The sequence below is a fragment of the Rhizopus delemar genome, genomic scaffold (assembly GCF_000149305.1).
Source record: "Rhizopus delemar RA 99-880 supercont3.6 genomic scaffold, whole genome shotgun sequence".
In the NCBI taxonomy this organism is placed as follows: domain Eukaryota; kingdom Fungi; phylum Mucoromycota; class Mucoromycetes; order Mucorales; family Rhizopodaceae; genus Rhizopus; species Rhizopus delemar.
The window spans coordinates 84,141-111,270 of NW_027137832.1; the positions used below are offsets into that span (position 1 = coordinate 84,141).

A 27,130-nucleotide genomic window follows, 5' to 3' on the forward strand; every position below is an offset into this window, starting at 1 on the left:
TGAATCTCGGTGATTGATACTGTGCGTTACAGGAAGTGTATCGTCTTGGCTACATACACCATTCTTTGGCAACCATCGCTTCTACAAAGACTAAATAAAGTTCTTTAGAGCGCTTCTCCCAGAGAATAATAAAAGAACCCTGCCATATTTTCAGCAAATTGAAAAGCTAGACCTGAAACCTTCTTTACGTATATGTAAAGCAACACAAGTTGAAGTAATAACGGAAAAAGAATTGTCAGTGAAAGAAGAGGTTAGGTGATTGTGACTTTTTTAAGTTTTCCTGAAAGTTCCTAAGATTTACGAATAATTATACAGATTCTTAATACATGTAAATCAAACAATTCCGCTATTTCGTAGAAAGTATATTTCGCATTTTTTGAATGGATAATTGATTCACGAGAAACACTCAAAAATCTTTTTTTACCACTTTTCCAATAGTCATAATGCTTTGCTCCATGTTTATTGAAAAAGAGAAAATGAAAAGCTTTATGTCGAATGTGTGATAAGAGTTCCTAACAAAAAGCGTCACACTGGATTGAGTTTAGACATTTTTATCACATAATGTGTGTGTAACAAAAGCTTCTCTCTTTCTAGCAAACAAGACATGGAAATGTCAACTTTGTTTGGCATCTGTATATTTGTAATAGGTGTATTCTTTATAGTTCGCCTACAAAATCGCCAACGAGACAATAGACCGTTCAAAGAATATGTCTTGGAAACAACAAACTTGAAATGTCAACAGTCTTTTCTGTGGATTCCTATATTTTTGAAGGTCTATGTCATTGGAATAATGGAGACAATATACATTGCAATATACAAGAGAGGCTTGATTTCGAACTCAACAACACGTACAAAGAATGAAGCAAAGATTTCACAAATGATTGCCCATTACAAAGAAAAACATAAAAACGAAACACCTACAGCAGTTATTACCGGAGGAGATTCAGGCATCGGTCTAGAAATAACAAGAAGTTTACTTCAAGCTGGATTTCATGTTATTATTGGTTTGAACTATACAAATGCCTTTGTGTAAAAAAAAAAAAAGATTATTCATACCATTGTGAATAGGAACAAGATCTAAAACATTATGCAAAGAAGCTGTCAAAGCATTTGTTGTAAAACAAAGTAGAGTTTCAATGTTAGAACTTGATCTTGCTAGTTTCGATTCTGTTTATAAATTTGCTTCAGAAGTAAAGCTTGAATTATCAGAACGAAAAATTGATGTATTAATTAGTAAAAGAAGCTCATACAAAAGAAAAGGTTAGCAATTGTATTGATTTTTTTTATAGATAATGCTGGTATAATGAATGTGCCCTATTTGAAGACAGAGGATGGATTCGAATCACAATGCCAGATTGTAAGAGGAATAGCATAGTATGTTTACATTAGATTAAAATATGATACACATTAGAATTCCTTGTCCCCTATACTATTAACAAAATTACTGCTGCCTTGTATGAACACAAAAGGCAGTAGAATCCTATTTGCGTCAAGTTCCACTTTATATGCCATTAACCATTTGGAAACAGATACTCCACTCAAGCCATATACCTTGAATGGATTGGATCATTATGCCTATAGTAAATCATGTATTGCTCATCTTGCACAACATCTTTCGTCACTGATTCATCCAGCGATAAAAGTATATTGTAAGTCAACCTGTTCTTTATTACGATTTATAATGATTAACATATATAAAGCTTATCATCCTGGAACTGTTCGTACTAAACTGTTTGATCATACTACCATATTCACCTTAAAGTTATTTTCTAAATTATTTGATTTTATCATGCTGACTCCAAAGGAAGGAAGTTTAACGCCTTTGTATTTATGCTTTACAGATAGAATCGAATTAGAAAACAGTTCAAAATCTTGCTATTGGGCTGATGAGCGACCACAACAATTATTGCCTGTGTCTGTGAATGGAAAATTGAATGATACTAAAGAGCTGTGGAAAGATGTATTGATAAAGTGTGGATATATCGAATATACAGAATGTAGATCTTGAATCACAACAAAACCATGTATTATTTAAAACTATGCATTGTGCTATTGAGATTCAACCTTTCTTTTAATTCTAAGATTATTATTAAAACATCAGCTTTTTAATCATGTTTGATAAAAAACAGAAAAAGGAAATAATTTGAAATTGAACTTTATGAATACTAAGAAAACGTATTGCATAGAGTGGATGCAATGGTATAAAAGTATAAACAAAAGGAAGCAGGAACAGGAAAATTTGTTTTCATTTTATGCAATTTTGTTTTGCTGTTTTTAATTAATACAATAAATCCATCTATTTTAAAATAAAGAGATTCTTATCGAGTGTGCCTTTATACAGTTGCATATTTTTATGTTTAATAGTAAAAGATTACATCAAGAAGATTTGAATATAAAAAACAAAAAGTACACATATACACACGCTGTATACATGTTCAAATGTCTTTCTTTTTATATATAAATAACGCTTTCTTTTTCTTTTCTTTTTTTTTCCCTTCTCTTTTCTCTCCATCTATTTCAAGTCATGTTTAATGTATTTACTTTTCAATTACTATTTATTGTATTCTGTAGTGCCTCTATCACTATTAACAACATCACAACAGTTCAGTCACCAAATCAAGAATACGTGAGACTCTTGAATCATTCCATATTATTTTATGAAGTACAAAGATCTGGAAAATTACCAGAGAACAATCGCATTCCTTGGTAGTGTTTATTCATCTATTCCCTTTCCCCTTCTTATACAAACATTATTAGGCGGCATGATTCAGCTATGACGGATGGCATAGATGTTCAGTTGGACTTGACTGGGGTAATGATAACAAGAAGCAAATAGCTAAATGTCTGATTTGCTGCTTTTTTAATGTAGGGATATTATGATGCTGGAGATTACTTGAAGGTTTAGAACACATATCTCGATATTCAAACCATCACTCAAAAACATTTTTTTTTTTACAGTTCACATTTCCCCTGAGTTATTCTGTTTTTATGCTAAGCTGGGGTGGTAAGAAAAGGGGAGGGGGGGTATTTATCATTTGATGATTTTATTTGTTGATATCCTTCTTTTTAGGTATCGACTATTTCAAAGGGTATGAACTAGCAAATCAAACTGGCTATCTGAAGGATCAATTGAAATGGGTACTTTTTAATTTGTACAAATCGAGTCTTTCAAAAATAGTAAAACTTTCTTGTATAGGCAACAGATTGGATGATAAAAGCACATCCACAAGCTTGTACGCTTTATGTTCAGGTAATGAATGAAAAAGACTAAAATTGCCTTATTTCATGAAATGATAGATAGGAGATGTTCAATTAGATAATAATTATTTTGGTACTTAAAAAAAAGGGAATAAAATAAATAATCAATCGTTCTATTAGGCCCTGACAGTGGAATTCCTTTACCAAGACCAAGTTATCAAATCAATGAAACGCATTTTGGTACTGATGTTGCATCCATGACAGGTAAATAAACTATTCAAACGACACTGAAAATAAACAATGATTGAAATAGCGGCTGCCTTTGCTACTGCATCTTCCTTTTTCCGTTTACTTGGATCTGTCACGGGTAATCAAGATGATAAAAGTTATGCAGACATCTTATTATCACACAGTACCCAGCTTTACAACTGCTCCAAATCGATTGTTCCCATTCGCTATCATTTTTCTGTTCCAACCCTCTTGGGCTTTTATGGGAGCACAGGTAAACACGGGATTTTTTTTTTTTTTTTTTTTTACAATATTTCCTTTTTGAATAGATTATTTGGATGATCTTATTCTTTCTTCAATTGCTTTGTATGAGTCAACTAAAAACAAGATATACTTGGAAGATGCATTGGGATTTTATCAATCAAAAGATTGGCGAACCAATCATACCGAACCTTTAAGTTGGGATAATAAGGCAACTATATTATTCTATGTCGAGTCTCTTTTATTAACTCTTTTTTTAAAAGTATGGTGCTGTTTATATATTTTTAGCTCAAGTTCTGTTTGATGTTTCAAATCCAGATCCATCACTTCAAAGGAGAATAGAGGCAGAAAATTATTTGGATGGGATAGTAAACAAAAGAACAGTCAATCAGACAGGGGGTGGGCTACTATTTTGGGATCTTTACAGGTACTAACAACACAGAATGTGAGTTGCACTTTTAACCTTTTAAAATACGTCTGCAGCGATGATAGCAGCAATGCAAATGCAATGAGTACATCCTTCCTTTTGTTGTCATATTCCACTAAAGTCCTTCGCCCTCTACTGACTACACCATCCGGAAATAAAGAGATTGTCTTGGAAAAGATAAAAAAATATGAAGGTAGACAGAGATAACATGGCATTCATACTTTACACTCAGTACTTGTTTAGACCTTGCGAATAGTCAATTGGATTATATTTTTGGAAAGAATCCTGCTCAGCAAAATTATGTGGTTGGAGAGCGTCCCAATTCACCAAAGTACCCGCATTCAGCCCTTGCTGCAGGATTTGCATCGCTTGCAGAAGCAGTTGTAAAACCAACCGATCTAACTCGTGCACATACTATCTATGGAGGTAATTGAACAAAAAAAGTGATTTGCATCTATTAATCAAAAGACCTCTTTTTACCTTTATTTTAGCTCTTGTGGGAGGGCCTGCAAAGAATGATTCTTTTGCTGACCAGCGTCTCGATTGGGCACAAACAGAGGTCGCTTTGGATTACAATGCATGTTATCAGGGTGTTTTGGCATATCAAGTAATGTATAATCCAAATGGTCCCTTTTATGAAGTCCCAACTGAGGTTCCTTCTAGAGGTGGTGGTGGTGGTAGTAATAACTCTCTAAAGCCACCTACCTTTCCTAAATGGGCATTGATCATAACCATCTTACTACCTATTCTATTTGTTATACTTCTTGGAGCCTTTGCTATCATGTTCATCCGTCGACGATGCCACCAATCTCATGTGGATCAAGCAAGCACGATTGCACAAGATAAATCTGAGAAAAACACAACAGAACGTCCTTAAAGAAGAGAATGGTGTATACAGAAAATAACTCAAAACAGACTTCTTTCTCTTCGTTGGTTTATTAAAGCAATAGAACATAAATGATTGTATAATAACTCTCCTTCTTTGTGCAAGCCCTACAATATATACAAATAAACTTTTTATGTATTTATAACTAAATCAAAATGCACAACTTGATCTATTTCCTTTAAAAAGTGGCTCTTGAAGCAAGTCAGTTCAAAAAAAAAGTGATTTGCTTTTGGCTTTGAAGTTTACAATAACAGGATTCTTTCGCTCTAGAAACAAGTTCCAGACCCAAGTTTCTTTTCATCTTGGAATTTCGCTCAACTTGAACTTCATCACAACCACTGTTTTTATTATTATTGGGATAGAGTTGAATCTTTATTGAACCTCTTTCATGATTTTATAAAGCAGGATGATTGTAAAACCAAAAGTCCATTCTTTCAATTTGGTTGTCAAAGTCAATCCATTTTTTTTTTTTTTAAAAAAAAAGTACTTTGTCTACTAAAATAAAGTAAGCAGTCGTTTAGAATCAATGTGTAGTGTCTAGGATCGTTTTTCATATTATATATCATCATGGATATGTTTTCAGTCTTTTCACTTTTTTTCTAGCAGTAAAATACATTGAATATATTCTCTATAAATAGAGTATGCACTGTATAAGTAGTAGATAGATTAAAACCAACTGAATCTTAAATCTAGCTTGTTTTATAACTTGTCTTTTCTTACACTGAACCAGACTGATGTATAATTAAAACATATTTTTTACAAAGTGTAAAAAGATGCAATCTTTTAAACTGGAAGCAATAAAAGAGCATAAAAAGAAAGCATGTTTAGTTTCTTTATCATAAATATCAAACAAGTATGCTGAATTCACCCCCTGTACACTCTTTACATGCACAAAAACATTTGAACATATAAAATAATGAGATGAAAATCAAAGGGTTTAATAAAGCCTGAGTCGGTAAGATGGTTTTCAATTAAACAAGAGGTTACAAGAAAGGGTTCTATAAAGACTTGACAGAAGGTGATATCATGCGCACTAGAAATAGCCTTATGAGTGATTCATTCAGATAGAAAAGGATAAAGGCAACTCTAATTGCTATTGTTTTTGACGGATGAAAAGGATAAGTTGTTTTTTATTATTATTTATATTTGAAATAGAAAATACTGGCAGAGCTCCAGGGAAGAAGCAACGATTGTAGGGGGGGGCTAATGCAGTTCACGAAATAAATCTCATTTCCAAACAAAAGTAGTTTGAAGTGGGTGGCGATCAGAACAAGACAAGATAAACTAGACGCATATCAATACAGTTGCACAGATTCAATTCTTCAAATCAATACCTGCTTTTAACAAGCAAATAGAAATAGAGGATGAAAGATGGCTTTGATTGGATGTAAAGAGGTGCTTTGGTTGAATGCATAGATCAGCCATCCATTCGTACTTGTCGACAGAGAAGTGTGTCTAGATTTGATTCCATGTTCAAGCAATGTCATGAGCTCTACAGGTACACAAGCCACACTGTTTACGATCTGAGCCATTCGATCTCTATAGGCCCCATGAAATGTGTCGTCTGCCCCGACCCTTTCCGCTACAAAGTAGGCAAGCTTCGTATTCTATAGGCTTACGATAAAAATGATACGATTCTGTCATGGAATCAGTGAAGGTATACATGTTGGCACACATTACTTGATCCAACCTCTTTTTATAAAATTCATTTGATCTTAAACCAATGCAATATCTCCTTTCAAACCATTGGTCACAGAAGGTGACACGCGCCCTATTCCCGCTTACCACTTTATTTTCTTGTCACTTTGGAAATCACTGAATTTTTTGTGAAGGTACATGTTTAGAACCAAAAGACGTCGGAAACATAGATGAGATAAACGTGCAAGAGATGAGCAAAGGTTTGTCATAGGCTTTTCTCCGGTCACAACTTTTTTAATCACCTCATAAAATCACTTGTTTTAAACAGTTTCTTTCTTCTTTTCATTCAATCCACATCAAGCGAATGAGATGGGTTATACCATGGCTCAATAAAGAATAAACTGTTTCTGTCGTGTTCATGTTGAATTCATTTTAATTTTTTTTTTTCTTTTTTTTTGCATCTCGGGAACAAACGTAACTGAATTCCAATATGTGTGTAACACGAAACTTCAAGAAAGTGATTCCTTAAATTTTATTTATATTCTTTTTTTTTCCCTCTTCTCTTTCTTTTAGAAACATTCTTCAATATGCTTTCATCCGTTACTCGTGCTTCCATCAAGCCCACTCGTATAGCCTCTCGTGCATTTGTCTCTACTTGGAATTCAGTTCCCCAAGGTAGAATAATATAGAATACCAAAAAAAGAAAAAAATTTAAAGTATTTCCCCGCGTTTTTTTTATTTTATTCTAGGTCCTCCTGATGCTATCTTGGGTGTTACTGAAGCTTACAAGAGAGATACTTCTCCCAACAAGATGAACTTGGGTGTTGGTGCTTATCGTGATGATGGAGGAAAGCCTTATGTGTTGACTTCTGTTAAAAAGGTAAAGATTATTAATCATAAGGAGGGAGGGTGGGAAAAAAATAAATAAATTCGAATTAAAAAAAAAATATTTCTTAGGCTGAAAAAGTAATGATGGAAAAGAACTTGGATAAGGAATATGCTGGTATTACGGGTGTACCTGCTTTCACAAAGGCAGCTGGTGAACTCGCTTATGGTGAAGACAGTTCTGTGATCAAAGACAATAGAGTAAATCTTTTTCTTTTTTTTTAATGCTTAAAGACTCATCAATACAAAACAGCTTGTTATCAGTCAATCTATTTCTGGAACAGGTGCTCTTCGTATTGGTGCTGAATTCCTTAAAGCTTGGTATCCTCATGCAAAGAACATTATTGTTCCTAACCCTACTTGGGGTAACCATATTCCTATCATGAAAAACGCTGGTCTTTCTTTGGAAAAGTACACTTATTTTGACAAGAACACGAATGGACTCAACATCGATGGTATGTTGGAAGACCTTCACGTAAGTTTTCTGTTTTGATTGGCCTGTGCATGTTACTGATGACCTTGATAGAAAGCACCCAAGAACACGGTTGTCTTACTTCACGCTTGTGCTCATAACCCTACTGGTGTTGACCCTACCCAAGAACAGTGGGACCAAATCTCAAAGGTGGTCAAGGTAAATATAGGAAAAAGAAGTGAACAATTCAAAGAAAGATTAAAAAGGATGGAAAAATAGGAACGTGAACATTTTGCTTTCTTTGATATGGCCTATCAAGGTTTTGCTTCTGGAGACTGTACTCGTGATGCCTATGCTCTTCGTAAGTTTGTTGATGAAGGACATCAAGTTGTTTTGGCTCAATCCTTTGCCAAGAACATGGGTCTCTATGGTGAACGTGTAGGCTCCTTCTCTATTGTCTGTGCTGATGCTGAAGAAAAGGCTCGTGTTGATTCACAGTTGAAGATCATCATCCGTCCCATGTACTCTAACCCTCCCATTCACGGTGCTCATATCGTCAGCACCGTGTTGAACACACCCGAGTTGAAGAAGGAATGGCTTGGTGAAGTCAAATTGATGGCAGATCGTATTATTACGATGAGAGAAAAACTCAGAGGCCATCTTGAAAATGACTTTGGATCCAAAAAGAACTGGAGACATATTACTGATCAAATCGGTATGTTCTGTTATTCTGGTTTGACACCCGAACAAGTCAACAAGATCAAATCTGATTGGCATGTTTACTTGACACAAGACGGTAGAATCTCCATGGCCGGTATTTCTTCTTCTAATGTCAAATATCTTGCTGAAGCTATCCATAATGTCACTAAAGACTAAAAAATTAATAACAATCATCATTTCAAAGTGTAACGTAGATGCCACTCATTTCTTACAATAAACAAACATTTCATGTGTAACCTATTCGAAATGCGGGGAAAGTGGTGTGTGTGTAGAATAATGATTTTAACCAAAATGAGCAAAAAAAAAACGTATTTGTAAATCAGATGAATGAAAAAACAATTTAACTATAGATTAATCATCAAAAGATAAAGTGTTGTAGAATAAAAGATGTACCTTCCCCCCCCCCTTGAACATGAAATCCAAGTACCGTGACGATGTATTACCCCCCCTTGAATTGTAAAAAGATTACGTGAGCTTGGCTACAGTGTACCATCATCTAAATCAGTACACATTGAATATAGCTTGGGAAAAAGATGGAACACTAATTTCATATGATTCAGACTTGAGTCCAATTTATTTGTTTCTATTGAATAAGCAAGTTGAATAGGTTTTATTTATTTTGTTTATGTGTATACGTTGGTCTATTCTAGAGTAAGAACGATTTTAAATAGCATGAAATAACAAAAAAAAAAATTCGTTCATTTTTCACGTGAAGTACACACATAAAAAAAAAGGTATTTAAAAAAAGAAGGAGGAAATAAAAAGAGATTTTCTTTCTTTGTATTTTAATTGCATTAATGTCTAAAAAGTTCACTATTGAAGAAGTAGCCAAACATACACAAGCAGATGATTGGTAAAATAAAATAAATCAATCCATCTCTTCTTTATTGACATTCATTTAGTTGGATCATAGTTCATGACAAGGTATATGATATTTCTAAATTCTTGGATGATCACCCAGGAGGCAAGAAGGTGCTTTTAAAAGCAGCTGGTACCGATGCCACAAAGCAATTCGAAGCATTTCACAATCCCTCTGTCTTGACCAAAGTGGCTGCTCAATACTTGATTGGTGACATTGGTGCTGAAGTAGAAGACGATGACGATATACCAAATGCAAACCCCCTTCAAGTAGGTGAATCTTATGGTGATATGGTTCCCTTTGGTGATCCAATGTGGTATCAAGATTGGTACAGTCCTTATTATGATGATTCGCATCGTAAAGTAAGAAAGTCAGTCCGTGATTTTGTCGAACGTGAAATCATGCCTTATACCCATGAGTGGGATGAGGCTAAAGAGTTGCCCCGTGAGGTTTATATCAAGGCTGCCAAGGCTGGTCTCCTAGCCTCCGTCGTAGGTCATGTGGAGGCTGAATACATTCCTTACGATTTACCTGGCAATATCAAGCATGAAGACTTTGATGCCTTTCACAGTTTGATCGTGACAGATGAAATCTCTCGATGTGCTTCGGGTGGTGTAAGAAAAGGATGTTTGTTTGTGATCCGCATCTCATCTTTTTATAGGTCACTTGGGGTCTCATGGGCGGCCTTGGTATTGGACTGCCACCCATCATTCATTTCGGTTCAAGATATTTAAAGAATAAAGTCATCCGTGATTGTCTATCGGGTGAAAAACACATTTGTCTGGCTATCACTGAACCTACGGGTGGGTCGGATGTGGCCAATCTTCAAACGGAAGCCAAGGACATGGGTGATCATTATTTGGTCAACGGTGAAAAGAAGTGGATCACGAATGGTACCTTTGCCGATTACTTTACTGTCGCTTGTCGTACGGGCGAACCAGGTTTCAATGGCCTCTCCTTCTTGTTGATCGAACGGGGTATGCCTGGTGTCATCACGCGTCAGATGAAATGTTCCGGTGTCTGGCCTTCAGGTACAGCTTACATCACATTCGAGGATGTCAAGGTGCCCAAGGAAAACTTGATTGGAAAAGAAAACAAGGGGTTCAAATACATCATGCAGAATTTCAACTCGGAACGTATTGGTATCGTCATCCAAGCCAATCGCTTTGCTCGCTGCTGTGTTGAGGAAGCACTGAAATATGCTCACAAGCGAAAGACGTTTGGCAAACGCCTTGTTGATCACCCCGTCATTCGTAACAAGTTTGCAAACATGATTCGTAAGGTAGAGGCAACCCATGCCTGGTTGGAAATCTTGGTCTATCAGGCCAAGAATATGCCTACAGAGTTACAACCCATTCGTCTCGGAGGTCCTATCGCTCTCTGTAAAGCACAGTCTACACGTACCTTCGAATTCTGTGCTCGTGAAGCGGCTCAAATCTTTGGTGGTCTTGCTTATACCCGTGGTGGACAAGGTGAAAAGGTAGAAAGGTTATACCGTGAAGTCAGAGCTTTTGCTATTCCTGGTGGCTCAGAAGGTAAGAGAAAGAATTTTAGAGAGTAACTGATCAACTGTATGTGGATCTAATCCTCTCTCTTGTAGAAATCATGCTCGATTTAGGTGTACGTCAAGCTGTAAAAGTTGGTTCTTTTATGGGTGCTAAAATGTAAAGAAAGAAATTATTTATTTTATGATTAAAAAGTGCCAGAAACATATTCTTTTTATCTATCTTCCAAACATTGTTGGTGGCTAATTTTTTTTTTTTTTTTGAATCGTGTGGTATGGAGTAACTGTCATGATGAGTTACCTGTGATGAAAATAAATAGTGGGTTCCGACACTAGTTTTTTTTCTGTTTTATTTTTTCCCACGCAAATAATAAAATAAACAGATGCCAAAACTTTGTGCTCTCTTTCTTTTTTTCTTATAACCCCATGTTTCGAATTAAGCCAGTTCTGAGGAGCTCGCCAACTGTTTGTAAAAGATCATTCTCTATCACTGCAAAGGTTCATATATACCAAATGATTATTCTAAAAGCAAGTGCCAATTTATGATTGTTAGTTGTTTAATAATGCCTCAGTCAATGTGGCAGAGGTAGCAAATGATGGGCAAAACAAGTCCACCTGGTCGTCTGCAGATAAGTTTATGAACGAGATGAAGTTTATACAACAAATCGAGCCACTGAAAGCCTATCGAGTAATGGATCATACTGGTACTGTTTTAAACCCAGAACATGACCCAAATCTCTCAAAGGAAGAAGTGACAAAGTGTTACAAGAGTATGCTGCTGCTTCATACAATGGATGGTATATTGTATGATGCCCAACGCCAAGGTCGTATCAGCTTTTATATGACGCATTATGGTGAAGAGGCAATGATTGGAAGTGCCGCTGCTTTGTTACCTGAAGATGTTGTCTTTGGACAGGTAAGAAGCTATTTTTTTTTTTCCTTTTTCTTTTTATTGACTCTTTCTAGTATCGAGAGGCTTTCATGCTTGTTTATAGAGGGTTCACACTGGATGAATTTGTCAATCAGTGCTTTTCAAATGAACTTGATTATGGAAAGGGTCGGCAAATGCCTATTCATTATGGGTCTAAAAGACTAAATTTCCAAACCATCTCTTCTCCCTTGGGTACCCAAATACCTCAAGCATCTGGTGCAGCTTATGCGCTAAAGCGTTCGGGAGCAAATGCTTGTACACTGTGCTTTTTTGGCGAAGGTGCTGCTTCAGAAGGTGACTTCCATGCTGGTTTGAACATGGCAGCCACACTAAAGTGCCCTGTAATCTTTTTCTGGTATGTCTATTTATTCATTTTCTTTTTCACTGAAATAATTTTTTTTTGTAAAAAAAAAAAAGCCGTAATAATGGATTTGCTATCTCTACTCCATCTTCTGAGCAATACAAAGGGGATGGTATAGCAAGTCGTGGTATTGGTTATGGTATTGACACAATTCGGGTTGATGGCAATGACATTTGGGCCATATATAATGCTACAAAGGTAGCTAGAGAAATAGCTGTGAAGGAACAAAGGCCTGTGCTAATTGAAGCAATGACTTATCGTATTGGCCATCACAGCACCTCGGATGACTCCACCAAATATCGTGATAGAAAGGAAGTTGAAGAAAGAGCCCAACTTGATAATCCCATAACGCGGCTTAAAAAATACATGGAAGCTAAAGGTTGGTGGAGTGCTCAAGAAGAGGAAGACTATCGCAAAAAAGTGAAAAAGGAAATCCTAGCAAGCTTCAGTGCAGCAGAAAAGAAAAAGAAACCTGCTCTAAAGCATCTTTTCACCGACGTTTATGATGAAATGACGCCCAACCTAGTTAGACAGCAAAATGAGCTTAATGAACTCATTCAAAAATATCCAGAATATTACAACACAGATGAATTTGCCTCATAGACTACTTGTGTAGCTTTTTTAAATAAATTACACGTATACAATGAATGGGCTTATCGCTCATCTTATTCTATATAAGGTCTTTTCATTTCTGTACACTTTTGTAAGGCAAATCGTCATCCATTCATAAAACTTTACAAGCTTAGATTTATTTACCGCCAAAAGTGTATCAAGCCAAATTGACCTAAACAGCATCCAAATTTGCCATGATACAAAGAAAGAGGTTCTCTTGTGGTTTCTAGACTGTTCTTTTTAAACACAATCATGTTTCAAATGAAATTAGATGGTATGAATTATGTAGTATCCAAACATGAAGGCTGATTATTTTAGTTAGGTGTAGCACTGAATGATCATAAGTATGATATTTTCCCGTGATTCTTTTCATGGCATGCTTTAGCAAATATGGAATGATCGTTGAAGGATTACTTAAAAAGCTGCAGTAGCCCCATAAACTTATTGTGAGCTGATAACTACTATATTCGATAGAGAAAAAGACACGCTGTTTAAACTTTGCAGTTGCTTCTTTTGTAAATTTTGAAAGGTAAAATCAATCTATTTTCATCAAATCAAAAAGGTTTTTGAAATTTTTAGTCAAGAATTACTCTTAAACTATTCATATCAAAAAGTATGCTTTTACTTGAAATTGCTTTTATGCCGTCTTTGTCTGAGGGTGTTTTAGATGCTTTATTTGTAAAAACCTTTTTTATATTCTCAATAGAATCAATCTTAGTTTTACAATAAGCATTTGATCTAATCAGATGCAGGAGTATAATGTATCTTCTTTAGTTTCAATATGCTAATGCAGCTTATACGCGTCAGAGGATCTTTAAATAACTTTGGATGGAATGAACCTTCTTATTGGATAAATTAGTTTCCCATTTCAGTTGAATCTGAATTCGAAACATTGTATCAAACTCGTTCCTCTTGCCTCCTTTCTTTTCACTACTGCATTTTTTCTAATTATTTTTCACTTGATGGCAGTACTTGACATTCGAGGTTGTTTAGAGGATTCTCCTACTTTTAGAAAGCGAATCCAAGCTCATGAAGAGTCTATTCAAAATTTTGAACAATCACTAAAGACGCTAATAAAATTAGCACGTTCCCAAGTTGAACTATCTACAGGTTAACATCTTATTTATGCATTTTTTGTTTTCTTAAAAAAAGAAAAATACATGTATTGACTATATCATTATAGCTTACAGTCAACAACAAAAAGAGTTGGCGGATACTTTTCTTTCCTTTGCTCACGCACAAGATGATCCTATTGTTGGTAAATGTTTATTTGCTGGATTAGTCAACTAGTGAAACTTATGAAGTTTTAGCTCAAGCTTTAGAAAAGTTTGGAAAATCAGTTATTGAAGTTGAAAAGAGTAGAGCCATGTTTGTAAGCTAATGAACAAGTATAAGCATCTTTTCAACTCATCCTTCCAATTAAATAGAATACACATGTTGCAGACACGTTTATTACTCCACTGAATGTGTTTGTTAAAGAAACTGTTTCACCTATTAAAGAGTTGAGAAAAAAGTTTGAGAAATCAAGTGATGATGTTGATTCAGCTTTGTCGAAATATATGAGTAAAAAACCAAAAGATCCGACTCTGCAGGAATCTGCAAAGGAATTGGCTGATTCGAGGAAAGTTTTCCACAAAACTTACATGGAATATGTAACAAAGTTAAATGATATAGAAGCAAGAAAGAAGATTGACTACATGGAAAACGTAATAACGAGACGAAACTAATTGTATAGAAACTAATCAATTCTCAAACAAAGGTGCTGGCTTACATGTATACTGAATCTGCTTTTCATCATCAAAGCTATGAAACACTAAAAGATTTGGAGCCTTATATGCGTGATTTAACTGGACTTTTGCATGATGTAAGTAAATTATCAATAATGCTCCTGTGAATAAAGAATTACTTACAAGGTTGATATATACAAAGACAAGAGAAAGATACAATGAGGAAGTTGAGGAAGCTTCACTATATCAAAAAACACTTCAAGAGGTAGCAAAGAAAAGAACCAGAGCAAAGAAAAGTGAGAGAGAATATTAATGCTTATTACAATAGAGTACAGTAGACCAATATAATCCAATGCAAGCAACACCAGATACCGAAAAGCCAGCGGTCAATACCAGTAAATCTGGATATTTATTTGAAAGAAAGAATGGTAGAGTATACCAGAGTTGGTCCCGTAAATACTATAGTATTTCCAATGGAGAACTCATAAGCGTCTTCCGTAACCAAAAGGTTTGAACAGAAAAAAAAAAAAGAAAAAAGAAACAATTTGAATCTGATATAATACACAGACAAAAGACGAAGATGGAGCTCAGGCTTGCAATTTACGCGTTTGTAGTGTGAAATTAACAGATAGTTATGATAGACGTTTCTGCTTTGAAGTCATTTCACCTACTAGGTAAACCGAAAAAGTGCTTGATTGCTAAAAAAAATCTGTCTTTCTTACCCGTCTAATTCATATCAATAGAATTCTGGTTTTACAAGCAGAAAATGAGCAGGATATGAATGACTGGGTTCAAAGTATACGCGCAGCAAGTCAGCTAGCGCTTAATTCAGGAGATAATCCAAAGTATATACAGCAATCTCCTAATTTAAGAAAAGTAAAATCAAGGATAAAAGCAACTTTTGTTGTATAAACCATCTTTTTAATCACAAATTTCCTATAGGCAGCAGTCGAATCATCCAACTCTGCACAGTTGATTGAACAGCAAGATGAGGAAGCAAATAGAGAGGCGTTAAAAAAGATTCGACTTGCCCCTGGTAACGATGAATGCGCTGATTGTAAGGCAAAGAATCCAGAATGGGCTTGTACAAATTTAGGTGTTATCGTATGTATTGAATGTTCAGGAATACACAGAAGTCTAGGAGTGCATGTTAGTAAAGTAAGATCTGTTGTATTAGATAAATGGGAACCAGAAGCGATTGAGGTACAAAAAAATGAAATGATAAAGAAAAAACAAAGATGAAGAAAGAAAACTTATACTAATTTTAGGTCATGCTTCAACTAGGCAACAATGTAGGGAATAGTATTTATGAAGAGTCTGTTCCTGCCCATTTAGAAGTCTTCAGGATAGAACCAAATTCAAATAGGTAATACATAGAAACTACTGCCACCAGCCTTTCTAATATTGATATAGAAATGACCGAGATTTATGGATTCTTGAAAAATATGTCAAAAAGTCTTTTGTAAAGCAAACGGATAAGAGTCAAGACGATTTGGATCAACTATTTTGGGATGCAGTGTCTGAGAATAATCTTGAAAACACTCTAAGGTATATTGCTGAGGGTGCTGATGTAGACTACAAAAATCCCAAAGAAGGGTTGCAAACTGCTTTGCAAAAAGCTGTAGACAATAACAATGGAACCACGGTTGAATTTCTTTTGCAAAGACTAAGTGATGTAAATGAGCAAGATGAAAGAGGATGGACGGCACTTCATTATGCTGCTGCAAATAACAATGTCTGTCTGGTGCTGACATTATTAAAAAGGCATGCTAAAGCTGATATAGCAGATAATTCAAATATGGTACAATCAAAATGAAAAACAGGAAAAAAAAAAAAGAAAAATTTACTAATAATCTATTTCGTTGCATATAGACACCTTTGGATCTTGCAGTAGACAGACAATCTGTACAGGCCGTAACTGCCCTACGATTATTCGCATTTGACAAACAACATAATTCCTCGCCCTCAAGTTCATTAGATTTTGGTTTCAGTGAAGCTATATCGTCATTCAAGCACACAAATAGTGAACGACCAAGCATATTGACTTCTCATTCTGCAGTTGATCTGAGTCATACGAAGCCTATGATAAACAAATCAGAAGTTATGTTACTAGATGATCAAAATAGTGAATTACTTCACCCAGAAAAATAATTTAAATATTTTTGTACTTTATCTTAATACCTTTGACGTAATATCATTGTTAATTTTGTAATTGATTCTAATATAGTCTCTTTTTGTTATTTTATCTTATTACAATAAATTCCCTTGCTGACAACGATAAAATACCTTTCCTATAAAGCTCTCCTTTTGTTTTTATTAATTCCAAGTAATACGTCAAAGAACAAGGTTATTATAGATTCAGTAAAGATTACTGTTTACTATCCTATCTTTTAAATTCGTTTTTCACTAACTGACAATTATAAGTCGTCTTGTTTGATTTCACTTTAAACAATAAAATCTTTTAAAAGGATACATTCTTAAATTTATGTGAGTAGAAAGAATTATCTTCATTATTTTTTATTTTCTTGGATAATGTTCACAAGCCTAATTGCATCGGTTAGGTTATAATCACTGTGCTTCCTGTATTACACTTACCAGTCTAATCCTTCTGTTAATCCTTCGCCTTTTAATGCACTTGTCTTATAAATAGAATATTGTCTATTCTTCAATGTTGATAAACCAAGCGCGTCAGCTACTTCAGCAACAGATAAGGCACCTTCCATATCCTGCTTATTAGCAAATACAAGAAGAGCAGCATCTCTTAACTCTTCTTCTTCCAACATGGCATGTAATTCTTCTTTTGATGTCTGCATACGATCTTTATCTACACTATCAACTACATAAATGACAGCATCTGTATTTGAATAGTAACATCTCCAATAAGGTCTGTACAAGAAACCGCATTAGTGACAAGTACTTTTACGCTCTTTTTCAACAATTAACCTTATACTAGTCTGTCCACCTAAATCCCAAACTTGAAATTTTATGTTTTTGTATGTTACAGTTTCTACATTAAATCCAATAGCTACGAAATTCTATTAATCATCCCAATTCTTCTCTCTTTTTTTTTTTTTTTTTAAATATATTACTAGGAATGGTCGAAACAACTTCTCCGATCTATACTTGTTGAATGATAAGAATAAATAGTTTGTCTTATTGTATTTTGTATATCAATACAAGTTTACTTACTTGAAGTCTATAAAGAATGGTTGTTTTACCAGCGCCATCAAGACCAAGAATCAATATACGAACTTCTTTTTCTCCCCAAAGTTTACTAAAAAGACTACTAAAGAGTGCACCTTTAACAATGTTAATCTCTTTGAACAGAGCAAAAAATATTTATATCCTTTTAGTATACCCATTGATGATATAAAGCGAAAGAAAAGAAAAAAAAAATAATGAAACACCGAATGTTTAGACATTCTCAGCAGATTGATTGAGAATAAAATGGGTGCAAAGACTAACGTTTGGCCTTAGCACGTCCAGGAGATGAGCAAAATCTTGATAGAAACAAAGGTGATCTTGATAACATTGTGTGAAATGAAGTTTGAGAACCTAAAAAAACGTATGTGCTGTCTATACGAATAAACAATATATTCAAGTGGCATTTTTTCATATTGAAAAGTTATATTTCAGTAATCAAAATCACATCTGCACTTGTAGACTTTTTTTCCAAAATCCCTTTCTTTTACCAATATAGATGACTACAATTCTTTGAGACTTTGGTAGAACTGTACTGTTGTATCAGTGAACACAGCCAAGGTTGAGAAGTTAACTTTAGTTTGTCTGTCTTTGGTTATTTTGATAGTGACATAAGAGTTTATAAAGAACGATACAAAAGAGCTACATTTGTCTCTTGCTAAACATACAAGCGCCTTCTGAAAGAATTCTGTTGAGCCAAGGTTGTTTTTCTTTCTGCTTGTCCTAGTAGTTACCTGTGAAAAGACAGAAGTATCTATTGGGGCCCTTTTGAGACATAAGAGTCATCTTTACACTTTTTTTTTTTAAATAAATTTAGCTTGTTTTTCTATTTATTACCTCTAACGATATAAAAGCAGTGAAGAATATATATAAATCAAAGGGTAAAGAATACAATGAATTCTCCCAGAAAAGATACCAAATGAGTATTAAAGATAGAAGGCAAAAGAAGAAAAAGAAGAAAAAGGATAATGTTTTATTTATTGACACACAGATCATCTGCATGTATTGCGTGTGTATATGTGGATGTGATAGATAACTGTCCTCACAAAAATCCTACATGATGCATACAGTCTTATTATAGGAAAGAAAGAGGATATAAAAAGGTAAAGATGTCTATATTATTATTCAAATAGAGAAGAGGATATTAGATATTAATAAGTAACAAAAGAAAGCACACTATTTTATACATTCGATCCAGCGAAGAAAGAATAAAGAAGAAACAGGGGAGCTTAAAGAGGATTTCTAGCTGTATAAATAATCCATTCAATGGAAGATTGTTGATCATCAAACTCGTCCAAAGCAGCGCATACTACTTTATCATATTCTTCTTCTGAAACATCCAATTCAGATATCCACCAAGTCTTCATCGATTTAAATAATACTCTAATCACTTGTTTATATAAAAATCCATTCTCCTTTTGAACTACAATAAATAACAAACGTTATTTCTTTCAAGCGATTCATCTATAGCTTACCTTTATCCTCATGCCATTCACCAATCGGGATATGAACCGTTCTTTCCTTTACATCTTGAAAGCCTGCTTTCACAAGAAAATTTTTCAGCTGCTTTACTTCTGATGGGCTTACGCCGACTGAATCAGATGCGATCTTGTACCATTCATTTACAAGAGAAAGTACCGGTCCAGGATCACTCAGGTTAAAATCTAGTATGATTATGTATTGAATTTTAGATACTCTATTTATCACTTACTGTATTCTACCAGTTGTATGTAAGCTCCTGGTTTTGCAACCCTTTTTAGTTCACTTAACAAAAAAGGCCAAGAGTTTTGTGGTAGGATGGTCGTTGTGTCTCTTTGATAGATTATGTCGACTGAATCTGAAGGTAGTTGTATTTGAGAGGTCAAGTCACCATGTTTGTATATAACATTAGGAGCACAGATAGGTTGACTACTTGGTCCATTCCTTTCAGGGAAAGCATCTAATCCAATAACTTTAGCATTTGGATACTCTAATGCCATATCTAATGTCCAAAATCCAGCACCACAAGCACTATCTAAAATGATAATAGGATGATCTCTTGATACAGGAACATGAATATTCCCTCTAAATATATGTTTCAAGACATAATGCTTAAAAGAGATTGTTTGTGTGATTAATAGCAGTAAGAAGATGATGCCATGAATAGATCTATAGCTTACCTGTCTTAATTGTCTTTCGTATTCTTTTTCATCATTTTTATTATAAGCAATGAATGGTTTAAGAGGCTGTCTCCAAAATCCACTTTTATTTATATTTCTAGACTCAAATATAATATCCGAAGTTGACGATAGCAACTTTTTCTTCTTCTTTTTATCATCCAACTCTTCAGAAGCAAATGAAGTTCGAGGTGAATAGAGTGTTTCATGATTTTCAGTTGTTGGTTCTTCGTCATCAAAACAATTAGAAGATGATGTGATGCTTGTGTTATCATTTGCTGTTATATTACTCTTTCTTAATAAAGAAGATCGTCTCATAGGAAAAGTAGCAGAGAATGAAGATACGGTGGTTAGATCAGGCTGGGTTGAGTGTTTATGATGACTCTTGATGGATGTAGTCGTGTTATTTATTCCTTCTGTTAATAATAAACTTGTACTTGATTTTCCTTTATAACTACGTTGTGATCTTATAGAAGGTATCTTTTTCTTTTTCCTATTTTCAATATCATCTTTACTTAATGTTGTACCCATCGAAGGTTTAGAAAAGAGAAAGAAAAAAAAAAATTAAAAAAAAAGGGGAGAAATAAGAGTACTAAGAAAAAGTAAGAAAAAGAAACGAAGAATTTGAAAGCGTTGGATGACAAAGACGTGTGACCAAACCCGTCACATTATGACACTTTTTTATGCAAAACATTTCGGAGAAGATAAAAACGGTTATTTTTTAAAAAAAATGCAATGGTTTTTTATTTTTATTTTACAATGTTTGATGGATTAACAAGAAATGACAATGATTTAAGGAGCAATCAATACACGGACAGTGTTGGTGTTACCGAGGCCACCCTTCCATCCTTGGACAATAACAACAGGATCATTTGATTTAATGAGATTAGCCTTCTTTCCTTGTTGAATACCCCACTTGATACGACTTTCGACGTCTTCATCCCATTTGGCAGCAACAGGATCAGTGTAAACAAAGGGGAACACACCACGGTGAAGGTGGGATTGACGAGCGGTTTGTTCTTCACGAGTGACGAGAATGATGGGTTGAGAAGGTCTGTATTTGCTAGCAAGACGAGCAGAGTGACCGGATTTGGAAAGAACAAGGATAGCACCAGCATTTTGTTCGGCAGCAGCAGAGACAGCAGCACAGGCCACAGTCTCGGTAGTATCAGTTGGCCAAGGGGTCAAGCTTCGAAGTTGATTGAAGAGAGGACTATAACAGATGACGGATTCAGCAAGCTCACAAGTGGTGGCCATGGTCTGAACGGCTTCGATAGGATAAGAACCCTTGGCAGTCTCACCAGAAAGCATGACAAGATCAGCACCATCCAAGACAGCATTAGCAACATCAGAGACTTCAGCACGAGTAGGACGAGGGTTATAGGTCATGGATTCAAGCATTTGTGTAGCACAAGCAACGGGCTTACCGACCAAGTTACACTTGGCAGTCATCATCTTTTGAGCAACAAACACACGTTCACAAGGAATTTCAATACCCATATCACCACGAGCAATCATCACACCGTCAGTTTCAGCCAAGATTTCATCAAAGTTCATGATGCCTTGGTGGTTTTCAATCTTGGAGATAATCTTCACATTCTTACCCTTTTCACCCAAGACACGACGGATATCCTTGACATCTTGAGCACGACGAATGAATGAAGCAAAGATCATGTCAACACCATTTTCAACACCAAAACGAAGGTCGTTCTTATCCTTTTCAGACAAAGCAGGAAGATCAACAGCTGTCTTGGGAAGATTGACACCCTTCTTAGAACAAAGTTTACCGTTGTTTTGAGCACGAACACGAACAAAATCTTCTCCCTTTTCAATAACTTCAAAAGAAAGAACACCATCATCAACATAAATGTACTTTCCAACATCAATAACATGAGGCAAGTTCTTGTAATCCACATACATATTTTCTCCATCACAAGCAGTAGCGTATTTTTCATCTGTGGTAATATTCATTTCGTGACCTTTGCTGATAGGTACTTCAGTATCGTTGGCCATCAAGCCAGTACGAATCTCAGGTCCTTTGGTATCGAGGGCAATAGCAATGACCTTATCAGGACGACCTTGTCAAGAAAGGTTAATATTATTTTTATAAATAAATAAAGGGACTTACTAGCAGCAGCAGCACGAGCATTGTCAAGAACAGACTTGTGGTATTCATAATCACCATGAGAAAAGTTCATACGAACAATGTTCATACCAGCATCAATCAATTCAGCCAATCTTTCGACCTTGTTGGTTTTGGGACCAATAGTACAAATAATAGAAGTTTTACGAGCAGCCTTGGGTTGAACATCAACATCCATATTAGCGACCCACTGCATGGGAAATTGGTTGCCGTTTTGTGCTTGTCTGTCAGAGGTAAACATAATTCAAGAAAAAATTTAAAGTGAAAAAGAAAAAAAAAAAAAGAATTATGTAATAGTTTTGCATGTTTTTATATACAGTAGGGGTTTTATAATCAAATCAGTTTTAATCTCCTGCCTTCATCCACACACACACACACACACAAACACGCACACATTTTCATAGACACATATAATTATTCGCGTCTGGGCCTTTATTTTTTTTTTTGTTTTCTTTTGAAAAGTTAAAGATAAATGAATAAGAACAAGTGATCATCTTTATAGTGTCTGTAGTCGTTTGTACAAGTGTTTACTGCTTATTACTGCTCTCCTTTCATGTTAAACTTTTTTCGTACTAGTCTGATATGAATCGCTTATCCGATCATACAATCGATTACAAAAAAAAACATACACAATTGAGTCTCCGGTTATCTATAAAAAGTAATTCAATAAAAACAGCCAATAAAGTATTCTGGCTTCATTCATAATTAGTAGCTAATATAGTTGTGATGTACATTTGACACATTGCAAACATCATTTCTTTATATAATATTGCTATTGATGAGAGAAAGAGAGAAAAAAAGAAAGTTTAAAGGATGCTTGTATAATCATTTCCTCTTATCATTTGTTATATCTCAAATCACAGGTACAATTATAATCAGTAAAATCAAATTATACAATAAAACAATCATAAGTTTTTTTTTTTTATGAATTCAAATTAACTTTTAGAACAAAGTCGTAGAATTGCTCAAGTTGGTTTTATTTTTAAGCCAATTTTATCTTTTGGTTAAGAAAGAAACCAATACATGTATGCTAGATTAAACAATCATATCCGTTTTTCCACTCCCATACTTTATCACAATTCAATTTTGCATTTTCCTGAAGCGATTGACCTTTTTTAATCTCTAAGAAAAGATGATTGCAGACAATTTCAAATTAAATTAGTAGCACAAGGTATATCATTCAGGTTGATCTTGTAGTGTTTACTATTTTTATGTTGCATCGAAATGTCACACTGCTTTACAACTTTTGTGTGAGAAGCCTTCTGATTGATTGCCTCTCTTCTCCGGACCGGACACATTTGGAATGGCGCGGAAATCGGAACAAGGCGTCCGTTTTCTCCAAACAAAATAGGTATCTCAAGGCAGACCATTCAGTACCCTCCCTCTTTTATTACACATCACAATGGTTGCTGCAAAGTCTGGAATCGCTGTTGGTATCAACAAGGGTCACATCACCGCTCGTCGTGAACTCAAGGCCAAGCCCTCTAACAAAATTGGTGTATGTATGGATGGATGAAAAGGAAGAGGATAGATATTGAAAGGAAAGGAAAAAAAAAATGGACGAATTATGAAAAAAAAAAAACATGCATGGATGTAATCAGGGCAGCATTCATACGAATTGAACGACAATTAGAATTGGTTTAAAGCATTGTTCTTTTTTTTTTTTTTTTTCCTTTCAGCATCTACTTTTCCTTTTTATGTCTTTAAAACAAGCACTGATTAAAGCATTTTTAGGCTGCTTCCAAGCGTACCACTTTTGTTAAGTCCATTGTTCGTGAAGTTGCTGGTTATGCTCCTTATGAACGTCGTCTTATGGAATTGATCAAGAACTCCAAGGATAAGCGTGCCAAGAAGCTTTGCAAGTCCAAGGTAAGGAATTAAAGAGGGATAGGAATGATGATGACTTACATCATGATAGCTTGGTACTTTTGTTCGTGCCAAGAAGAAGATTGAAGAACTTCAAGGTGTTATTGCTGCTTCTCGTCGTCACTAAATTCTTGATTTTTAACATGTGGAATAAATCAAGAATGCTCTTTTGAGCAAGTTGGGCATATACGTAGTCTATCATGACCATTTGATTTTATTTTTCACTTTTATGCTTCATTCATAATCACTGAGTATGACGTCTATTGAAAAAACCGAGAATACATTGAAAAGCTGAATGCTAAGATCAATATGCGGTACATAAGCAATTTAAAACATCCAAACCATTGCTCATTAAGAATTGTTGAGTGCCGAAAGATTTATTGCAAGAAGAAAGAAGTGAGCACTTCCAAATCGAGGGTTTATATGATCATCCAACAGCAAGAAGCATGGATTTTGCTTTTAATAATGAAGATATGATCTGAAAGCAAAGTACAGTGAAAAATTGTTAAAAAACAGTGGTAGAACATGTTGTTATTTCTTCACTTCCATTCTCTTCAAGATTAATATTCTATATATCAGTTTCCAATTTAAAAAAGAGTAGTGTTTTACATGACATTCTATCTAACTGGAAAATAACAAGAACTTTATTATGATTGTGATGAAAAAGCATGTATATTTGATAGAGAAGAAAGATTTGTATATAAAGGACTATTAGTGGGCGATAAAATACTTTGATTTTCAGCACTCGAAAATGGTTGATGTGTAATTACAGACTGATTGAGTAAAGGTGGACTGTAAGTAGGAAAGGAAAATAAGGTTTAGTTTTTTACTTTGGTATCTCTATTGTATATATTGTTTCACCTTTCTGATTCGTCTTCATCATCGCTACTTAACGTTAAATCAATAACATCTTGTCTTTGTTTCTTTAAATAGTTTTGTTGTGGCTGAATATCGTCATTTGTTAAAATTGAATTGTCATCCTCCCTTGATCGTTTGAGTAAATTTTTATTGTTGGGTATACTATTATTATTATCATCATCATCTAGTAGTTCAACTACTGTTTCTTCTTTATTCTTGGACTCCTCCTCTTCTGCATCGGACTCATCTCCCGGAGACGAGCTTTCGTTTATAAGAGTAATCTGTCCATCTGTTTCAACCTTAACAGAATCAATATGACTCGGTGTATCATTCAGAATTTCTAAAAAGTAGCCATCTAGCACCAGATCGTCACAACTATCTATCTTTTTATAGCACACAGGGCATGACCAGGTAGGTGTTTGTTCATTCATTACCAAGAATGTATTTGCATCAAAACACTGAAGATGGTTGCAGTGAATAGATCGAATAGGTGTCACAATACGTACAAATGCAAGCTTTTCAAGGGGGCATTAATACACTGTTTTTACATATGAACCTTTGCAGACTTACAGGACATTTCATAGAAAGTGTTTCAGATTCTAAAACGATATCATCCTCTTCTTGTTTTTCTTGTACTAGAAAAATATTAGCATTTTTCTCTTTTTCATCTTCTATTCCAACTCACATTTTTTTAATGTCATCTCTTTTGGTATCCGCCTTTCTTTCATTGTATTGATTAATGCTGGTATTGGTATTCTTCTTACAATATATATTCCTGCAATGTACGGTGAATCCGTATTATAATAAACTAACTCTACATTGTTAAACGACTGCTTCTTTGTCATGACTGTAAGATCTGGTGGATTGACTGTTCCTGGCCTATTTTTTATCCCTCGTAAACTCTATAAAGATGCATATCAGAGGAAGCGCAATAATAAACGTAATCCCCGCCTCTCCTTTTCCTTACAGCTCCTCCAATCACGTTGCCATTCATTCGAATTTCACAAGCGCTCGGGAATTCAATCAACATGTCTTTTACTGAAGAGGCATTGTTTAATTTAGAGCAAAAGAATCTTATCTGATAAACAGGTTGATCATCAGAGCCATTGGGTGTAGCAAGTAACTTGTAATGTTCGTTGCTTAGAGTAAAATGAAAGAATTTTGACATACGTTCGTATGATGCTAGACAAAATATACATGCTGTTGTTAGAACGATTCAACCAGAAAAGAAAGTCGGCTCTTAACCCCTATTTACCTGGTGCTAATTGAATATTTGTAATTCTCGAGACTGGTTCAAAGAATGAGTTGCATTTGAATTGTGCTTCGTCGTAATTCTGAGAAGTTGCAGTAACAGGTTCTTGGATTGGTACTTTTACTGTTGCAGATCGTGAAAATCTATTATTGATTATAATTGTATCATTTTCAAAGCCCCAATGAAGCCTTCCACACTATTTGTTATTATTGTTCTTTTTAATATACTGCTTTACAAAATACCTTCTGGAAGCTTTGTTGTTAACAATAGCAACAATAGCAGCTACGGATGATCTTTTATTGCTGGCTATAAGGCTCACAGTAAAGTTGGCCAGTCTATCTATCACCTCTTCCTTTCTTCCACTGAGAATAAGTTTAGCTTGACCTCGCAAGCTTTCATTGATAGATCTTAAGCAATCTGTTAACTCTTTAAGTGTAGCATTTCTAAGATCATTTCGAATGTTTCTAAGCTATAAAACAATAATAATAAGATACTACAATAATAAAAAAAAATTGAGTATATCTTGCCTGCTCTTGAGTGTTCATGGTCAATGTTTTTTTTTTAAGAAAAAAAAAAAAAAAAAAAAAGAAGTTTATGATTAACACTCAAAAAATTACGCCCATTTGACACCAAACACAGAACCGTATTGATTAAAATGCCCGTCGTGACTCGCTGTTGATATGATCTGTGGCTTTAAAAAATATGTTTACTCAAAACTTTAATCAAAGACCTTATAACTACATCTCTAACATCTTACAAGTGCTTGTATGCCAAGAAAATTCAATAATACAAAGGAGTAACTTTATGTTTAAACAAGGAATAAAAAGGTCATGCACAAGAGAATCAGAGACATTTAGTTACAGCTGCCAATGATATCAAACTTTTGGTCATACAAAGTAAGCACACTACGCAACTGGATTTTTTAAGTAAAAGAATTTTTTATTGGTTAAAGTTTTAGAAAGAGGATATCATAAACAGGTATATGAAAATTATTCGCAATAAAAG

At 34.7% G+C, this 27,130-nt stretch overlaps 11 protein-coding genes across 11 annotated transcripts; 7 read left to right on the forward strand and 4 right to left on the reverse strand.

The window, feature by feature from the left end:
• Nucleotides 1–877: 877 nt before the first annotated feature.
• RO3G_08012 (uncharacterized protein) lies at nucleotides 878–1,375 on the forward strand (the record flags this gene model as incomplete). Its single annotated transcript, XM_067662602.1, has 3 exons — nucleotides 878–1,029; nucleotides 1,160–1,233; nucleotides 1,290–1,375. The coding sequence occupies 3 exons, from the start codon at nucleotides 878–880 to the stop codon at nucleotides 1,373–1,375; spliced, it is 312 nt and encodes a 103-aa protein (XP_067518703.1).
• Nucleotides 1,376–2,773: 1,398 nt separating this feature from the next.
• RO3G_08013 (uncharacterized protein) lies at nucleotides 2,774–3,991 on the forward strand (the record flags this gene model as incomplete). The annotated part of the gene is made up of 8 exons (XM_067662603.1): nucleotides 2,774–2,812; nucleotides 2,870–2,899; nucleotides 2,959–3,004; nucleotides 3,197–3,250; nucleotides 3,379–3,462; nucleotides 3,512–3,700; nucleotides 3,756–3,792; nucleotides 3,976–3,991. 8 exons carry the CDS (start codon nucleotides 2,774–2,776, stop codon nucleotides 3,989–3,991), a joined length of 495 nt encoding a protein of 164 aa, XP_067518704.1.
• Nucleotides 3,992–4,301: 310 nt separating this feature from the next.
• Nucleotides 4,302–4,991, forward strand: RO3G_08014 (uncharacterized protein; the record flags this gene model as incomplete). The annotated part of the gene is made up of 3 exons (XM_067662604.1): nucleotides 4,302–4,307; nucleotides 4,396–4,540; nucleotides 4,606–4,991. 3 exons carry the CDS (start codon nucleotides 4,302–4,304, stop codon nucleotides 4,989–4,991), a joined length of 537 nt encoding a protein of 178 aa, XP_067518705.1.
• Nucleotides 4,992–7,225: 2,234 nt separating this feature from the next.
• Nucleotides 7,226–8,811, forward strand: RO3G_08015 (aspartate aminotransferase; the record flags this gene model as incomplete). Its single annotated transcript, XM_067662605.1, has 6 exons — nucleotides 7,226–7,313; nucleotides 7,388–7,518; nucleotides 7,596–7,724; nucleotides 7,777–7,998; nucleotides 8,050–8,154; nucleotides 8,215–8,811. 6 exons carry the CDS (start codon nucleotides 7,226–7,228, stop codon nucleotides 8,809–8,811), a joined length of 1,272 nt encoding a protein of 423 aa, XP_067518706.1.
• A 641-nt stretch (nucleotides 8,812–9,452) lies between these two features.
• On the forward strand, nucleotides 9,453–12,913 carry RO3G_08016 (uncharacterized protein; the record flags this gene model as incomplete). The annotated part of the gene is made up of 7 exons (XM_067662606.1): nucleotides 9,453–9,508; nucleotides 9,558–10,128; nucleotides 10,176–11,049; nucleotides 11,115–11,146; nucleotides 11,572–11,934; nucleotides 11,985–12,304; nucleotides 12,367–12,913. 7 exons carry the CDS (start codon nucleotides 9,453–9,455, stop codon nucleotides 12,911–12,913), a joined length of 2,763 nt encoding a protein of 920 aa, XP_067518707.1.
• Nucleotides 12,914–14,756: 1,843 nt separating this feature from the next.
• Nucleotides 14,757–16,465, forward strand: RO3G_08017 (uncharacterized protein; the record flags this gene model as incomplete). Its single annotated transcript, XM_067662607.1, has 7 exons — nucleotides 14,757–14,786; nucleotides 14,978–15,157; nucleotides 15,217–15,323; nucleotides 15,393–15,525; nucleotides 15,592–15,753; nucleotides 15,918–16,015; nucleotides 16,063–16,465. The coding sequence occupies 7 exons, from the start codon at nucleotides 14,757–14,759 to the stop codon at nucleotides 16,463–16,465; spliced, it is 1,113 nt and encodes a 370-aa protein (XP_067518708.1).
• A 775-nt stretch (nucleotides 16,466–17,240) lies between these two features.
• RO3G_08018 (ADP-ribosylation factor-like protein 1) lies at nucleotides 17,241–18,011 on the reverse strand (the record flags this gene model as incomplete). Its single annotated transcript, XM_067662608.1, has 5 exons — nucleotides 17,241–17,503; nucleotides 17,573–17,674; nucleotides 17,739–17,766; nucleotides 17,839–17,948; nucleotides 18,008–18,011. The coding sequence occupies 5 exons, from the start codon at nucleotides 18,009–18,011 to the stop codon at nucleotides 17,241–17,243; spliced, it is 507 nt and encodes a 168-aa protein (XP_067518709.1).
• Nucleotides 18,012–19,079: 1,068 nt separating this feature from the next.
• On the reverse strand, nucleotides 19,080–20,324 carry RO3G_08019 (uncharacterized protein; the record flags this gene model as incomplete). Its single annotated transcript, XM_067662609.1, has 3 exons — nucleotides 19,080–19,273; nucleotides 19,326–19,514; nucleotides 19,562–20,324. The coding sequence occupies 3 exons, from the start codon at nucleotides 20,322–20,324 to the stop codon at nucleotides 19,080–19,082; spliced, it is 1,146 nt and encodes a 381-aa protein (XP_067518710.1).
• Nucleotides 20,325–20,798: 474 nt separating this feature from the next.
• On the reverse strand, nucleotides 20,799–22,390 carry RO3G_08020 (pyruvate kinase; the record flags this gene model as incomplete). The annotated part of the gene is made up of 2 exons (XM_067662610.1): nucleotides 20,799–22,084; nucleotides 22,135–22,390. 2 exons carry the CDS (start codon nucleotides 22,388–22,390, stop codon nucleotides 20,799–20,801), a joined length of 1,542 nt encoding a protein of 513 aa, XP_067518711.1.
• Nucleotides 22,391–23,551: 1,161 nt separating this feature from the next.
• On the forward strand, nucleotides 23,552–24,142 carry RO3G_08021 (60S ribosomal protein eL36; the record flags this gene model as incomplete). The annotated part of the gene is made up of 3 exons (XM_067662611.1): nucleotides 23,552–23,647; nucleotides 23,884–24,018; nucleotides 24,068–24,142. 3 exons carry the CDS (start codon nucleotides 23,552–23,554, stop codon nucleotides 24,140–24,142), a joined length of 306 nt encoding a protein of 101 aa, XP_067518712.1.
• A 1,553-nt stretch (nucleotides 24,143–25,695) lies between these two features.
• RO3G_08022 (uncharacterized protein) lies at nucleotides 25,696–26,748 on the reverse strand (the record flags this gene model as incomplete). The annotated part of the gene is made up of 5 exons (XM_067662612.1): nucleotides 25,696–25,752; nucleotides 25,841–26,055; nucleotides 26,129–26,268; nucleotides 26,368–26,594; nucleotides 26,743–26,748. The coding sequence occupies 5 exons, from the start codon at nucleotides 26,746–26,748 to the stop codon at nucleotides 25,696–25,698; spliced, it is 645 nt and encodes a 214-aa protein (XP_067518713.1).
• Nucleotides 26,749–27,130: the final 382 nt, after the last annotated feature.